The sequence below is a fragment of the Trichoplax adhaerens genome, genomic scaffold, assembly GCF_000150275.1.
Source record: "Trichoplax adhaerens TRIADscaffold_3 genomic scaffold, whole genome shotgun sequence".
Classification (NCBI taxonomy): domain Eukaryota; kingdom Metazoa; phylum Placozoa; class Uniplacotomia; order Trichoplacea; family Trichoplacidae; genus Trichoplax; species Trichoplax adhaerens.
In genome coordinates, this window is record NW_002060945.1 from 7,142,454 (window position 1) to 7,160,410 (window position 17,957).

At 32.4% G+C, this 17,957-nt stretch overlaps 3 protein-coding genes across 3 annotated transcripts; 1 reads left to right on the forward strand and 2 right to left on the reverse strand.

The window, feature by feature from the left end:
- Positions 1–1,680: 1,680 nt before the first annotated feature.
- On the reverse strand, positions 1,681–3,001 carry TRIADDRAFT_54795 (uncharacterized protein; the record flags this gene model as incomplete). The annotated part of the gene is made up of 2 exons (XM_002111103.1): positions 1,681–2,316; positions 2,522–3,001. 2 exons carry the CDS (start codon positions 2,999–3,001, stop codon positions 1,681–1,683), a joined length of 1,116 nt encoding a protein of 371 aa, XP_002111139.1.
- Positions 3,002–4,771: 1,770 nt separating this feature from the next.
- On the forward strand, positions 4,772–7,149 carry TRIADDRAFT_23088 (uncharacterized protein; the record flags this gene model as incomplete). Its single annotated transcript, XM_002110574.1, has 2 exons — positions 4,772–5,089; positions 5,587–7,149. The coding sequence occupies 2 exons, from the start codon at positions 4,772–4,774 to the stop codon at positions 7,147–7,149; spliced, it is 1,881 nt and encodes a 626-aa protein (XP_002110610.1).
- A 1,358-nt stretch (positions 7,150–8,507) lies between these two features.
- TRIADDRAFT_54797 (uncharacterized protein) lies at positions 8,508–10,262 on the reverse strand (the record flags this gene model as incomplete). The annotated part of the gene is made up of 5 exons (XM_002111104.1): positions 8,508–8,608; positions 8,762–8,807; positions 9,114–9,163; positions 9,572–9,716; positions 10,200–10,262. The coding sequence occupies 5 exons, from the start codon at positions 10,260–10,262 to the stop codon at positions 8,508–8,510; spliced, it is 405 nt and encodes a 134-aa protein (XP_002111140.1).
- Between the last annotated feature and the right edge of the window lie 7,695 nt (positions 10,263–17,957).

The following is a 17,957-nucleotide window of genomic DNA, read 5'->3' on the forward strand; positions in this document are numbered from 1 at the left end:
TCATTACGATTTGTTTCAAGTCTGGAAATTGTCAAAAGAGCGAAATATGCCCATGACGTTCTCTCGCTTTTATTCTATAATTGGATTGATGTCTTTATTTGGGTTGACATGGCTGGTTGGTATATTGGCCTTCTTTGATACCAGTCTTTGGCGTGATTTATCGCATCTTCTATTCGCTATTCTGGCTGGTTCCCAGGGATTTCTTATATTTATCTTTTATTGTGTGGCTAAAAGAGAAGTTCGTAATTGCTGGGCTAAAACATTTTTCAAAAAAATTGATAAAAATGTATTCACAATGTCAAATAGATCGGGCACTGATACAAATCTTCAATCTTTGAGCTCAAAATCTAAGCTTAGCAAAAATAATGCCGTCCATCCCTCACCTAATGGTCATTTTACATTTTAGATGAATGTAATTTGACAATCATAGATTAATTACCAGTAATAAGGTCCGGCTGTTCCTTGGTATGTTGTATGTACCAATGATGGAGTGTTAATGTGATTTTGAACTAAAGAGCGAATATGGTGCATACCGACCGTAGTTTAGGTGGTAATATGATCATTCTATAAATTGTTACTAAAGATACTCTAAAATTAATCATAACAATAATAGCTGTGTATATACACGCATTTATTCTTCAAATGTAAATTTTAATGATCTTTTAAATTAAAATCATAGATTTCAGTTTTCCTAAATACTATCATTCGTCCTTCATGTAGCTAAAAATAGTTATGCGAGCACTGTGCTATCATTTCCTGTTGGCATGGTTTACCGTAAGATATGATTAAGATGCGATTAAACTAAATCACGATGATAATTAACCGTAAGATACTATACAATGTACGTGTATATATATATATATATATATAGTATACAATATGCATAGATAGGTTACCATTTGCAAATATCATACTAATAAGTCGATGATATTAATATCGAATGCTATAAAACACTTGTTAACCTACCTCAAATAAAACAAATCAATAAACCGTATAGATTAAGCGAATTTGCGCTTTGATGGAAAAGTATTTTATTAGTAGACCGATTGATCAATCATTTAGCGCAGCTAAACAATATTTGTGCCCCTGTAAATACACTATTAGTTTATAATCTATACTAGACTATAATCTTTAGGATTAAAAGACATAAATATAGAATTGAACGTAATTAGAGAAAATCAATCATTTTACTATAGGAAACGGTACAATGTATCAATTAAAAGCAACAACAACAATTATTAATTGTCAATTTTCAGGACAACCCTTAGGATATCAGCCATCGTATCAAAAATAAATAATAATGATTTCAATGTACAGAATAAACTATCCGGTAAGTCTAAAATTTATAGTTACACTCGAATAATAGCTTCAATATGGTCAAATTGAAGGACATTTTATTCAGTATCATGGCTGAAACAAAGAAATAAAAATGAGTATCTAGCATGTTACTATGGATAATATAATCTATCGTTGATTATATAATAATCGTATGCATGAAGATGTAATTAAACATAATTCAGTTTATAGATGTTATAAAATACATAACAGTGATTAGCTAAAATCAACCTATTGCTCTATCTAAATTGAATGCAGTAGTAGTCTGATAAAAATCTCACTTTTAAGAAAAGAAAATATTATGTTGCCCATCTATTGAACTAAGTAAAGTGCTTCACTGTATCACTAATATGATTGGATGATATCATGCCATCTTTGATAGACTTCTTCTCTTGATAATTTCCACAACATCGTTATTGCTTGATAATAATTAGGGACCCTATCAATAACGTAACTATTGCTAGGATCAAGGGTATAGACATATTCAGACAGTACCATTAGCTGAAATAATCGCGCTAATATTACATCATAAAGGAGATTAAATTCTTTAGGATTTAAATGGACAACAGAAAGGTAACCGGCTAATAAATGCCCACTGTTAGCTATTGCATCGGTTGTTGTTTCAGCCATAACATGAGCTATTGCAATTGCCAATTCTATTATCAAATAGCTGTAGTGAAAGTCTCCAAAATCAATTACTCCTATTCCTTGATGTGATGATCCCACTTGGCTAACACTAGTACTTTTGGATGATGATGTTGATACTATTACATTGCCAGGATTAACGTCGCCATGAATAAAGCATGTCTTCAATTGAGGCAATATCTGTTGCATGGCTATTTTACAGGATTGGAATATCTCAGTGAGGATGTCCTTTTTTGATGCCATGTGGATATATTGGAGATAGCGATCTAAGGTAGCAAAGTTATCATGTAGTGACCAATCTCCAGTAAAAAACTTGCGCTGATGACTTTGAAATTTCTACGAAAACAAAAGAGAGTACACGTCTCTTAATTAGTAAGCTCGTCGACATCGATTGCTAGTTTTTTTATCTACACCTACCAATGACTACCGTAGTAGATCAATAAGATTTCTAAACTATTAACCGAAAATGATACCATATTTTAATGATTGGGCAACATTTTGATCAAGTTGCTCCCTTTGCTAAAAGCCACGATTGACTTACGAGAAGTTGTTTGTCCATGGTTGCGATTGCTTGGCCTAATTGGTACATCAGCGTATTATCAAATTTAGGCTCCATATCACGTAATAAGATACCTTGTAAATATTCTACTATAAATACGATATGATCATTGTGAACGGTGTTTTCAGCGCTATCAGAAGATGAAAATGTCACCATATCCATATAACTGCCATTGGTCAGTAGAACTGGTTTTGAGCATTGGATTCCTGATTGGCTAAGAAATTGGCAAGCTAAGACTTTACATTCAATGGCATCTTTGATCTGATTACTTTGCAGATTTAAGATTTTGAGGACAAATTGATCATTGCAATCATTCTCTTTGTTGTTGATTTTAATATGATAATTGCAATCCTCGAAACTTTCCAGTTGACGGACACCAATGATGGTTTCAATGGCAACGCCAAGAAGGCGTGAAGCGGTTTGACGGACTTGTATTTTAGTTACTTTTGGACGCCCTGACATCGACGTTGACCGTTGGCTTTTCACCGCCAAAGAGTGGAATTTCGACCGATAATTAATTGATGAATACAATTACTGTGCTCGTCTCTACGCATATAAATAAATAGAATGATAAGACAATTTTGAATGAGAAAGCAGTTCCACTTGAAGTGGAGAGTGGAAACTCCATATCCATCATTTATGACATTATTGTAATCATTATTCGTGGAGAAAAAAGAAAAATAATATTATCTGCTGGAAAGGTACAGACTGGCGTACCCACCCTTGGAAAGATCCCGCACCAATCTTGAATCAGTGCCTTTATTGTTCCAGGATCAGCTGCGTTAACGTTAACTACAAGATAGCCAGCAGTAAATATTAACTTGAAGTGTGAATGCAGTTGATGCAAGTTCTAGCGGCTATAGGTACAGCGGTTTAACACAGGTTCAAATGACCAGTCAAAAGTCGGCCCCCCCCCCTCATTTCTACTTATAGGATACTGTACTGTAAAAGTCTCTCCAATTTGAAGTGTCACCCCCAGTCCGGTATGGTCAAAAAAACTCCGACCCCTGTACCACATGGGTACAGTGTACAGTGTACAGTATAAATAAACTGGGGCCAATTTATCGCAGTGTAAGGTACTCTAATACTGTAGCTTAAGATGGTTCGGAGATGCATTGCTGGCCCCCCAGTGGATACACGGAAACTCCGGCTTTCTTCATAGAATACGACTACAACAGCTAGAGTAATACTGCATATTAATGATCATAAGATCAAATTACCAATTACATCTGGCATAGTTGATTTGGTTTTTCATCAATGTGATCATTTCGCCATCATTCAAGTTATTGGTTTATAGTGATGGTCTGATTTACAGTAAAGTAATGACACAATCCGTAAACAACCATGTGGATATCACGCTAAATAGGATACGCCGTGTACGTCGTCAAAGCTCATCGATTGGCAGGACTCGAGCTAAGCAGTAAAATTAATTAATTATCGTAAGTGATTTGTCAAGACAAATCGACTGTCGTGCTCTGTACATCAGCAGAATGCAAACCATGACAAATTGCCAAGTGTAACCTCATCCACCTTTTAATGACATTCAATGAGGATAGCAAATTTTGTTCTTATCATGCCCAACGATACTGTACAGGGTCGTGTATAACATTATCTTGATCTTTCCATGATAACATGAGCTGCACATCATGTTGATCGATCTTTTAATATCAATACTATCATTACTTTGATGATCAAACTCTTTGAATATTCATACAATCACAATTATACAATTAGAATAACCTACGTGTAAAATCATCTTTATTTACATGTACACCAAGTTATCAGCGTTAACTCAACATTAGCATTCTGCCATTCTATCTATTTAAAAAGATTTCAATTGAACGGTATTAATCGATTGATGTACCTACAGTACTGCACATTGTTGAATAGCACAGAAATGGTATAGCAGTCACCTTTTCCTTTACTTTGTCATCTGCCAACGATTCTATCGTTGCTGTTCAATATCGTAGGGATTACAATACTACCTTGTTGATGTAATAATAATAATAATAATTAATTAGCAATTCATTGACTTGGAACTATCTATAGCTACTTTATTTGTATGGTGGTTGACACTCTTTGCCACATATGATTAGACGGTAATTAAAAGGAGACCGGTAGATTGGTTATTCACCGCCAAGCGTTGGTACAGTCGTCTTCTACTCTACGTCCGTAGAAGATTGCAATCAGTAGCTAAGGTAAAAACGGATTAAAATAGTAATAAGAAGAAAAATGAGTGAACGAAAACTTTGGCAAATAGCACGCAAGTGCCCACAAGGTGCTAAACAATTTATACAGAATTTACCAATTTCTTATCGAGCAAACTTTGAAAAATCAACGGTACGGTGCCATCCGTTACAGATCACCGCTGCGTTACATGAGTATTCCGATATATTATCAATACTAGTCAAGCATTATAAATTGGACTTGGAAGAAGAATGTGATATCTTCATTAAGAAAGAGAAAGTACAAGGTGCTACTGCGTTGTGGATAGCTTGCCTTCGATCTCACTTTCCAAGTATTAAGATATTAATTCAGAATGGAGCTCAGGTACAATATGGCTCTTACGCGTATGCGTTATGCGTGATTCTTTTTACATTTAATTTCAATAAGAAGATGACAGACGTTGAATTAAATTAATCAACATTTAAAGTGTAAATCTTGGCTTGTGCTGTAAATAATTATAAGTACAATGGAAAATTCTCTTTCCTATGATACTGTATTATACAGTACTGTAGTGATAACAGATATTCCTTTTGTAGCTATCTCACTACTTACAATCATACTGTAGTGCTTCTTAATGCTACCATACTTCAATTACTACTGTAATTAGATGAAACTACTACATATACGTTTATTCCAAAGTCATCATTAGGTCTATTGCAAATGAATAATTGACAATAAGAGTTTCATTTTATTGCTAGTCTGCAGTTGCAGTACTCCTATGAAACTTTGATAATGTCTTATGGATAATATAGCTAGGTGTAGTTTGGCAGTATTTATTAATGAATCGAGAAATTGAAGTATTCCTTATTATATTTCTACAGATCAATCACGCCACAAGACATCTCTCAACACCTTTACGGGTTGCCTGCTCAGCCGGTAATCGCGATATCGTCCGGTATTTAATTGATCATGGAGCCGATCCTTCGATCGCAACGGTTAAGAATGATACCTGCTTGATGACTGCTTGTAGGCAAGGATATCGCAAGATTGCCACAATGTTATTGAAGCGCGGTGTCAATGTCAATGCTCAAACTGTGAGTGGTAAGACTGCTTTGCATGAGTGTGCTACTTCTGGAAGTATCAGAATCTGTAAATTATTATTAAAGTACGGCGCTATTCCCGTCCCCAATCATTTTAATACCACACCATTGATGCATGGTGCATTATCTGGCCATAGCCTATTTGTCAAATGGTATATAACGCGTCGCAAATGTTTACTATCGGATAAATGTAAGGCTCTAATTTTGTTAGGTTGTACCGCTGCCGATAAATTACATGATCTAGCTCAAGCATTACATTGCTGGCGGACGGCTTTGACGATGTGGCAAGATACTAAAGATCAACAACGTTCAGTTTCTAATTTAATTTCAACCAGTAAACCCCTGCCTGCATATGACTACATAACTATCATTCGCGGTGCTGCTGATATTGATAGACTATCTATCAATCCTGATCATATTAGGATGCAAAGCTTAGCCTTGCGTGAGTGTATCATAGGTGATGGTCACCCAAGTACGCAGTATTATATACGAGTGCGTGGAGCAATGTACGGTGATTCTGAACAATTACTGCGTTGTTGGTCATTATGGCTGTATGCTCTTGATTTGCAACAACAATATATGCCTATTGCTGATCCAGCTATTGAGAAGTCTTTCGTTTCATTCCTTACTTTATTTCAGCGACTCATTATAAATGGGACGAGCTTTCCTATTCATATTTTAATTGCTGTTTGTCGCAGAATATTGCAAGAAATTAGTCTCATTTCAATATGCCTACAGAGGGATAATCCAAACAAATTAAAAGCATTATCACGGCCTCCTATTAGTGATAACTTTTCTGTAGATCGTTTTATGAGTATTTGCTTGCATTTAATTCGTTGTTGGCTGGATATACAAAGTGAGGTGAACTCAGAACGTGATAAATTTACTGCGGCGTTATTAAATATTGATATCGTTACCTACGATAATAAGCAAACTTTTCTTCACCTTGTTGTATCAGCTGATCCTATGGCTTTACAATATAATCTTCGCGAATTTCCTTGCCTCTACCTGGTGGAATATTTGATTGCTCATTGTAATGCCGAGGTCAACGTTTTAGATTGTAACAAAAATTCACCGTTACATCTATCCTGTTCTACAGCGCATCTGTATCCGGTTAACTTTGATATCATATCTTTGTTATTAAAGTATGGTTCTCATTTCGATATTCGAAACTCTTCAGGCTACACAGCCTATGACAAAATTGTGGATATCAACGTCAAGCGATTGCTGAGAAAGCAATGTTTACCATCTCTTCTTTGCTTGACTTCGTCTGCTATTGTAAAGAATAATGTTAATTACAAAAATCTTCCCTCATCATTAACGTCTTTCATCGGTATGCATTAAAATAAATTGCTTGTTGCTTGCAACTTTACAGTGTCAAGGTCAAGCCTTACCTTAAACACAGTAATTTTCATCTAAGATTTGCTTTGTGACGATGATAGAACAACTTCGTATCTCTAACCATATGTGCGTACGGGTATATTGCCTATTTTGTAATTAATGTAGTCACTGATAACCTAGTCGTTATTGTACTCGAAAAATTGGCTGCGCTCTTAGCACAAGTTGATAAAGATAAATGACAAATATAGCTCGGTAACATAATAGCGCACTCAAATGTTTGTACTTGAAAAAAGTATTCTCGAAGACGTAGATAAATACCAGTAATTTATTTGACTGAAATTTTCTTAATCAATTTCACCATGCTATTAATTTATTGTAATAGATGTAAAGCCTTTATATAAATGCTACTAAGTACAGCTTTTAATGGTCGTAGTAATGCATATTTATATATAAAGTAATTATAAGAGTTAACTTAAATTCGATATAACAATGAAAAAATGGCTATTTCTAACTATACAGAGATGTCGAATAAATTCTTGTTCCTAGATATCGATTGTATGTACTGTAAGGTATAAGTTGTAGATATAGGAAATTTTAACAACGTTATTCTTAAATAAATGTACTATACGAGTATAATTTGAAAGACTCCATTTCTTTATGTTAATCAATAAGTATGAAATACTCCTAGACATTAAACTGTTAAAATAACGATGGGGATTATTTCGTAATTTTTACAATAAAATTTCTTTTACTTTTAAAGCTTCATCTGAGCTTTGACGTTAGCTTTCTTTCGCTATTAATTTTTTGAACATAAACAATCTCACTTGCTGACTATTATAAAACAGTGGCAGTGCGTAATATCTTTATTACATAGACGATTCTCGCCATACTTCAAAGAATAAAATATCCATTAGAGAAAGAGTTCATAAATTTAGCATCCTATATTTATGGCAATATATTTGCCCTGAGTAAGTTACCGTAAAATTAATTTCATACCCATGCATACGTTTACTAGGATTGCGGACATTGTTAATGTACTAAGTACCCATGGCATAAATTCGACGACAGCAGTCACAGCAAAATTATCTCATAAAACACATCGCCAGACTATTAGAACATCTAAAACCCTTATTATACGTAATATATGTCTGTCTATACGTATTTATAATACTCTTAATTATATTACTGCGATAGGCGATTATAGAAATGGAGAACCAAGTATGTCTAAAATGTTATATACATAAAGGGGATATTTGATAATTGTATTTCATGAAGTCATATAGCTAAATTATACTTTATGAGGAAGCCGTAGTACGGTTAGTATAATGATAAACGTGCTGTTCACGTGATTAGTAATAACTTCAATATTGCACTTCTTGCAAGCATTCTTCGACTAATTTCTTCACATTAGGATTCTCTATAGCAGCAGCAACGCGTTCTTTGTCATTGATTTGCTTATTGACTATCAACAAAATCAGAAACAAGAACGCGATTTTAATGAGACAATTTCTTGATTACAACCAATTTACTCTAGCAAAACTGATGGCAGCGCTATAAATTTAATATCCTTAACTTTTTAATATAAAATACAAAATAATGTTTAACTATACCATACCGCCATCTTCGGTATCGTGACTTCCTTTGGTAACGTAAATATCTAACTAGATAATTACAAAAATATGCACGTTTTATTTTTAGATTCCTATTTTATGATACCATAACCTTACTTCTACTTTTTGTAGTAACGTGTGTAGCGTTTATGCATCACAGAGAATTATAATTATGCACACGGTAACCACGCCTCTATATTTCAAAGTGTTCAAAACTATTTCACATTCAGAGAAGACGTATCCACAGTAAATTATTTGTATTATATTATCTATAATTTTACTATTTCGCTCGCTATGACTATTATTTTACAAAAAACTACACCAATAGTTGATGTAAGTTGTCAGTTCCTCTCTTACTTTATAATCTTGGTCCAGACATCGTTGTAACTTTACTCTAATACATAGACCTATTAAAAAACATACAGTTAGTGTAAGCATACTTCCTTTTTATCTGAAAACCAATTCAGTATGCACCGCGATACACGTAATATAATTAAATACATTTTATGTTTACATCTTTCAGATAATTTACCGTAGTTATTATTTTAAGCAAATTAAACAAATTTGATGCAGATATTATTATTTCAGAATACTAATACTATGACTTAAAAAGCATTGCATATTTTTTGCTTTGATCGGCTGTAAAATTATTCTACATTAAATTGACCGCACCGGCTTATTTTCAGTGATAGCTACATGGAGCACTAACGTCATATTATTATTATATACCTATTACGATCCTTGATTAACGCTAAAATTACTTTTATGGCTGATCTTACGATAGATTAATGACCAGAATAGTATTTCTTACGTACCAATTAATGTAGCTAATGAACAATGCGGAACTGTTGGAGTGAAATTAATCCGAATACAAGCTTCTCCTTGCTTCATATTTCGTACAAAGATCTCATCTTCAGTGACAACATTTAATTCTTCCAAGGTTTGAGGTAATTCTGGATCCTAGCAAAAAGTGAAATCGAATTTAATGGTGTTTTCAACCTGGTGTAGTTATTGTTGATAAGAATATAACTGATAAATGTTTTGTTCTTAAGATATAAAGTCACTTACTTTGATATCGCGAATAAGTTCTGCACGTAAATTTTAATTGGATAGTACGTGTATATATAATTAAATAGAGAGAACGAAAAATATTAATATAATGTTGCTTCAATGCGACGTATATATACAATGCAACCAGGTATTGTAATGATAGAAAATTAAAATTACTGTCTTGCAGTTAGAAAACTTTAGCAACACGAATATTCTACAATACTAATAGCATGAAACTGGAGTAGAATTGCGGCATATAGTTAATATTTCGATAGTTCCAATTTATATTTCAGTCTACAGTATTTGGATTTTTATTCTTATTAATTATAATTATGCGTCAATTTAAATATAGCTGCTCGCATACGTCAATAAAAATACACACTATAGACGCACTGCATAACCCCATTCGTAATTTGTTGAAAGAATTTCCATGGCGCGTAGGTTAGCGAATGGCATAGCTACGTAACTGATGTTATAGGTATATGAGGCTATATCTAGATTTGAGGTTTGACTTTACTCTTCATAAGGGTATACAATAGGGATTACTGTACAATTGTACATTTTACACTTTAATAGTATAACAATTGATTAAGCAGGAATAAATAGACAGTTTAGTAGGCAAACCTAAAGCAAAGTTAGAACTTCATTGCCTATTTCAGTAATAAATCTTATTTGTATAGGATTGTACATATGGTGGTTGATTGTAATCATCAATTTTAATGGATCAGTGCTATTCACATAGCTGCATAGAATCAAGATTTGCATGAAATTTGGTATCGCAATATTCTTTAGCAGACCTTTATCATCGCAACTACTCGTATTGATTAATTAATTACGCGAACAGAACCATCTGGAACCTTTAAGTAAGTTATTGCTAGTATATGGATAATCTATTTGACGCCGATATTATACTGTTAGGTATCGCTATCATAAAGCAAAATGGAATCGTTCACCGTGCAGAATGTGTAACTGTACACCCGGTCGATGTGATGTTGGTATGTACCAGTAGGCACAGTACTATGTAAATGATATTTGTACAGGGGTATATTGGCAGGTACATTACAGCTTGATCATATATATATCTATACTACGTAAGATCACTAACATCCAAGCATTTTGCAACCTAAGTGCTGAATAAAGACCTCATGTAGACAAAATAGAAAGAAAATGCGCCTATTGCACAGAAGTTACATCAATTTACCAAATATTTGACTACAGAGCTTCTGGTTATCACTGCTGTCGGCAAAGTTGGATGATCCACTATTGCATGATGCAGGTTGTTGGTAAAATTGATTGGCTAAAAGACAGTTTGTATCCATTAACGTATAAATTTTGCTTTATCCATTAAAATTATCCTTTAATAAATGAAATGTGAACCAATCACGAAGGGGAAGAAGGATCCAGCAAGCAAGAAAAAAATATTTCTTAACAGGAAACGTAATTCATTTTGAAAGATTGATTTTGCGAGAGTTAAGACGTTTAGACTGGTTACCTGAGTACAGTACAGTAGCGTACTCAACAGTATTGCTACACTTTATCAGTACTGAGCTTACCATACTGTACTGTACAGTACTATAGAGTTATGGGCTTCAGTGCACAGTACTGTAAAGTACAGTAAAAGTTGATGCTCGATTGTACTGTACACTGTACGGTATTGTACCGCACAGTAGTCGTAGTCAACGACTGGAAGTATACGGACGTACAGATGGATCAAGTACAGAACAGTACAGCACGGTAAAATAAAACCCATAAAAACCTCTACTGTACTGTACTGTACTGTATGCCTGTACCAGCTTTCATTCTGTACAACACATCATGTTTCATACTCTTATTTTATAGCATTTCTCGGTACACATCATAAAAATAAATTTACTCTTTATATACCTAAGATTTAGCTATTGGAAGTAGTTGATATAAGACTTTCTTGGTTTTATGGTACTGTACTATAAATTATTCAATCTTCATGCATTAGAATTTTGAATACAATGGAGATACTATGACACTATGCATTATTTGATACAGCTGGAACACGATTTCCAGGTAAAATGGAAATTCAGAAATAATAATCCGAGAAATTAAATGACATGCAATCAGTAGACTTTCTGTATGTATAGTAAAATATTCAGATAAGAGATTAAAACAATAAAAATCATTTACCTTAATTTCCTTTAATTTATTTATCACAAATTTAGCAAAGGCTAATGCAGCTAGTCAACTTTTTAGTATGATAATATAATACACGTAAAATAGGGTTATAAAATCTTGGAAGCATAGTAGATCTCTGTATCAAACCAACGTCTTTCGCCCACGTAGCTCAAGCTCAAGCACTAAGCAGTAAATACGTACTGTAACTAATTTTACTGCACGATCAAAATTTCAATTTTCATGTATTTATACAGTAATATAATCTACAATAGGCGTATCAAGTATACGCGAACACGATACTGTATAAGCAATCGCATTGAAATGTAAGTTATTAATAATTATAATTATAGTATAATGTAAGAGTACAACAGCGGCGAAAATACGATTAATAAACCTTTGGTAATAGTCTTAACTGCAATAGCTGTAATAGAATCTTGAGCGAATAGCTTATCAATAATACGAAAAAATGAAATATTAAACGCGTAGTTGTGTAATGTGATTTACCATTAAGTATACTATAGCAAACATAATAGGTATACAATAATACAATTTTATTTTTGACTTATTGATCGGTACTATCTAGCCATTAATACTTGCACATTACGTTTACTGAATTACGTTATCATTAAAATTAGCTGCATCATTCCATCGAAATAAGTGAAGGAAACTTTTAGTTTAAAAATACAGTAACTATTTTATTTATTGGTAGTAAAGAGAACATTGTCCTCTTATGTAGTACAAGCGAGATATGTTTGAGAAACTGAACAAGCTATTAATATTAGAAAAGAAATAATTATAATCGTCATTTTGTTAATCTAGTATTAGTATGATATCGCAATCATTCACAATCTAACGATAATGTCAATATTTGAAACATGCTCATAATATGTGAGAAAATGCAGTCTGATGAATAAGACTACACCATATTATTTTCAAGTTTTAAAAACGCCGAAAGTATATGATATGCTCCTGTTTGAAATCATGGTAAGAAACGTAATGAATGATACCACACTTGATCAACATATCCCGAGTCGTGTCGACAAGGTCCTCTTAGGATGCTGGTTGCCAACTGTTTTCGCAGAATCTGTTTGTGTAGACGCTGGTATAACTCGAACCTTCTTGGAGAAGTTTTTATAGAACAATCTTCTAAAGGTGTTTTGAAATTTTCGACTCCGAATTAAAAATATATAAGGATTAATGATACTATTAATGCATACAACAAGAAGTAGAGTATAGGTCGTATGAAGAGAATAGGCTACAGCATTAAACATTTGTAACACATTGATTATAGTGTAAGGAGTAAACGAAATGAAGTAGACAAAAAATATAATAAAGAATGTTACGGTTAGTTTCGTTTCTTTTTTGCTATATTTTATTCTATTATTTTTGGGCTCAGGCAAATTATGAACTTGTAGATTCTGCTTACTTTTTCTTACGATTATATAAATCTTATAATAACAAGTACCGATAATCACTGTTGGCATAACATAGTAAATTACTGTAGCAGCTAATAGAACTATAATATCCTCAAGAGGCTGATCAGCAGTATGTGATATCAGGCAGAGACCAACTGTAGGAAAATGAGTGAACTTTGTAAAGAAGCCAAAGGTAGATGGTGAAGCGGACAATATCGCCAACAACCAAGATAACATAACTGCGATAATACTATTTTTAGGTGTACACCAACTTTTATATCGATGAGGGTAAGCCATCATAATGTACCTAGTGAACGCCATAATTGTCATGATAAAAATATCTGCTACGGCAAATACTACCATCAAACCATAACGAAATCGACATTCAAAATCATTGTGAGAGTAGATAGGCTTTTTGACTGATTGAAGATATACCGGCATGATATTTAGGGCACTTAAAATAGATGAATAAATATCAATACATTACATCATATAATTTTATACTACGTCATCGTAGCTCAATAACATATATAACTAAGGTTGCATTGGCGTACAAAACACATGCTGAAAACATATAAGAATAATTATATATGGCTGTGCCATAAAGAAGATTGATATTGAGTAATACTGTCATCTAATCTAATTTTATTTAGAATTAAACAATGCAACTTACATTTATAGCAAAATTTAAATAACGCTATTACTGGATAATGTAATTTAATGATGCTGGGCAATTAAACCGCCCTATATTAATTGGTATTCATGCATCATCGAATACGGTATACATCTGCAATTATATAATTACCCATATACGTATTTCGTGCGTAAGCTGAACAGTCTTAATCAACTATCATGTCATTATCGATATAGTTTGTATCATTGTCGATTATGAAAGTCATTTACGTTTAGCATATAACTTTTCTGTGTTCGTGCAGTTTTATAATAATCGCAATTATGCCTGACACGGCATCACAATGGTTAATTAATGGGTTAAGACTGCACGAGATTCAATATTGACATATATCAATAAGTAGGATAACAATCGCAGACTCCTTCACAAGCGTATTCTCGCATAGCATACGATACGAAGTCAGCTGCTTTTCAAAAATTAGCGATGCTATGTCATCATCCCCTTGGTTTCAGAGTCAGTAAGATTGCAAACATTCATATTTTGAAGCCATACTGTAGAATATTTGTCGTACTTTTTAAGAAAATGATATTGCACCTTCGTAGCAAAAAAGACAATATGTAAAATATGATAATTAACCCGTAGTGACTCTAGAACTTAACCCAAACAACCAAAAGCTGTGTATGATATTATTCTTAACAACTTTGCAGGATACGTACAGCAAGGATAAGTTGATAAGTATATTCACAATTAATAATTTACGTCCTAAATCGTGCCTTGCAGTATTATTAATCAGATTTTATGAGACTTTGCCAAAATATAAGTAGTATTTTCAAAATCATACAGTACCAATTTGGGATTCTAAACAATTCTAACATATCTCTTATTTTTGATTGGGTATCGTACACTTACTACTGATATGTTTTCATCTGCTAGCGTTAAGCTAAGATTTCCAAGCCATAAGGGTAATACAGTGCCTTGAGTAGGTTTACAAATTTTCAGACTACGGGCGATTTTATTAGCTGTATTAATTGATTTTTAATGACAAATCATAATATCAATTAAATTAAAGGAAATTAAGATAAATATCATAAACTAAATCAGTAAGGAAAAATAATTAGAGAAAGCACGCAAAGAGAAATTTACTAAATAGGACAGATAGAATTATTGGGCAGAATAAAAAATGGCCATTTCATTGATTTCTACAGCTAGAAACAAAATGCTATAATTAAAATGCGTACAGTAGTTTCTATTAAGGAATGATTTCCCATTATCAACTATACGCTTCTTAGCTAGACTTCTATTAACAAAGTAAATGCATAGGTGCTTGTGGCTTTAGCTAAAAGAGTAAAAATGCGTCACCTGGATTATAATTTTTTTTAATCCATTTTTTGATCGAGATCTTATTTTGAGATACTTTTAGCTATAAAATGTGTACGAAATATCGTTAAAATAAGTGTTTTTTTAACAATTAATTTAGTATCAAAGAATTTCCCTCCTTGTAAGTAAAAGCGAGACTATAGTTTTAATTTCTGGCCTTAATTAAAAGATGCTAAGCAATATTATTTTTATGAAGTAGTATCCAGAAATATGAAATGAAAATGGCATTTACTTTCATGATAAGATCAATATAGAATAGAGTATATTAGAAAGGAAAGATCGGTCTCAAAGCTTATTAGAGACTTCATTCATGTAATACTTAGTATTGCAGAAGTGCTAGCATGCACAGGAAACTCCAGGCACCGGTCACAATTTAGTTTACTTACGGTAAAATAAGCATTAGCCGTGCTACAATATTCTACAGGATAAATTATATAAATTATTGTATAGCATACATATAGAACATTTTCGTTGATTATTATTAAAATTAAATTAGATAATATATAAATAAATTGATTTATGGAACGTTGCTACGGGAATTGTAACTACCTCTAGGGATTGCAAGCAAAATCAGGTATTTACCATAGATAAAATGTACAAGATTTTATGTTACACCAGATAAATTTTAATAATTAACTAAATAATAACGACAGCCAATTCATAAATCTTCTTCTGCTATAAACTTAAGATACAGATACTAAAGAAGAAAGGGGATCCATATCGTACTACACATTAATTGAAATTATAATTAAAATTTACTATTTATGACATTGTTGCTATAATATACGATAACATAATTAATGATTTCGATACAGCATAAGTGGTCCTCTTACCTTGCAATTACGTACAAGAAATCCGCTAGTGCCAAATTTAAAATTTGTACATCGTTAACTGAGATTTTTCTGATCTTCCAAAACATATAGAATGAGAGTAGACCATTACCAACCAAACCGATTATTAAATAGGCAATTAAAGTGCTTATAAAGAAATTATGTCCATAAAAAGTTTCACTTATTGGGAATACAGTCGAAGTTAAGTTAGCATTCAGCGTGGTAGAGTTTATGCGAATTAGATTTATATCTTCAATTTCCATGGTATATTGTAAAATTAGGTTTTCTTGTGACAAGTTAGAAATGAAGCATACGTTTATTAGTATATAAATTACCTCAAAATTGTATTGAATTAATACGTAATCAGATATTTTCTGAGGCGATCTCGTACGAAAGTATTTAGGATAAGAGATGCTTACCTTTTTGTCTAATATCGTTTAGTAAAAGTCATAAAAGCTAGAATATAGATACACAGTAATTAGTTGACAAGATTGCTTATTTTTTATTTCTTACATATGTTATGTCCTAAAGTAGCAAATATTTCACTTTATCCTATTCAGTCCTATATCTTTGAATTCAGTAAATGTCCGGTCTACTTTTATAAAGCGAGGTAATGTACCATCTAAAGATCGGTCAGTATTTTATTGGAAAAGGAATGGCAAATTGCTAAGAATCTATCTGCATCTATCATTCTTTATTAATCTAAATAATTTTTAAACAATATGAAAAAGTACAGACAGTAAATAAAAGAATTTAAATAGCCTTTGAATCACATAAAATAGGATGTAATTCATACAATTGGTTGAATATGTTCATAATTAGCCAGTTTCTTTAAAATTATATTATAAACATTAATAGAATCTAAGTATTAACGGTTTAGAGGAAAAGTATTACTTAATTTGATGAAGATGATTTTATGTCCATTTATTAAATTTAAGCTTACCCGAACTTATAAAACTTTTATGCAGGATAGTCACGAAAGAAGATTAAAACTGTCCTTATGGCTGTGCACAATAATCGATTTGTTATATTGTACTCACATTTTTAAATAGCTTATTTGCAATTAAGTCTCTGTCATGTTCTTTTATTCATTGACATTTAATAAGTGTCCTAAGAGTTTGATTCTTATTTGTTTTGAGTCGGTTCCTGATTCGCTTAGTTACTGGCACATGAAGTCTTTTTCAAATAGCTCTGTTAAGTAGTGTACAGATGTAAATGGGTTTAGATTTACAATATTTGAATAACTAAAAGCGCTGCAAGAATCGAGAAACAGTTCATTTTGCTATCCTTATTTATTTATTATACTAGTGATTTTTTGTATCTTTAGTTATAGCTGATAATTAACCTACAAGATTAATTGATATTACAGTATAATTGATTTTTTTTAGTGGTGCATTCGTAGACAATAAATAAATTATTGCGCCAATTAGAAATGTATTCTATGAAAACCTTTATTCATTACCAAATTTCAAAGAACAGATACAGGACAACAATGTCTTAAATAATGTAACTTAATGTTTTTAAACATCGAGGATCTTTCGTTTGTAATGATATGATTTTAAAAAATAACAAAAACAACCTCTTCTATTATTTCAATTGAGAGAGTGCCAATTTGTATTTGGTGTTGCACAGATTTGTTTTATTGCTAATGGCTTCAAAAGCGGACGCTATTGGGAGTAGTCCATCCTACGGACTGTATAGTAGAAAAAATGATTGTAATAAGAATCCAATTAATATATATATTTTACCGGAA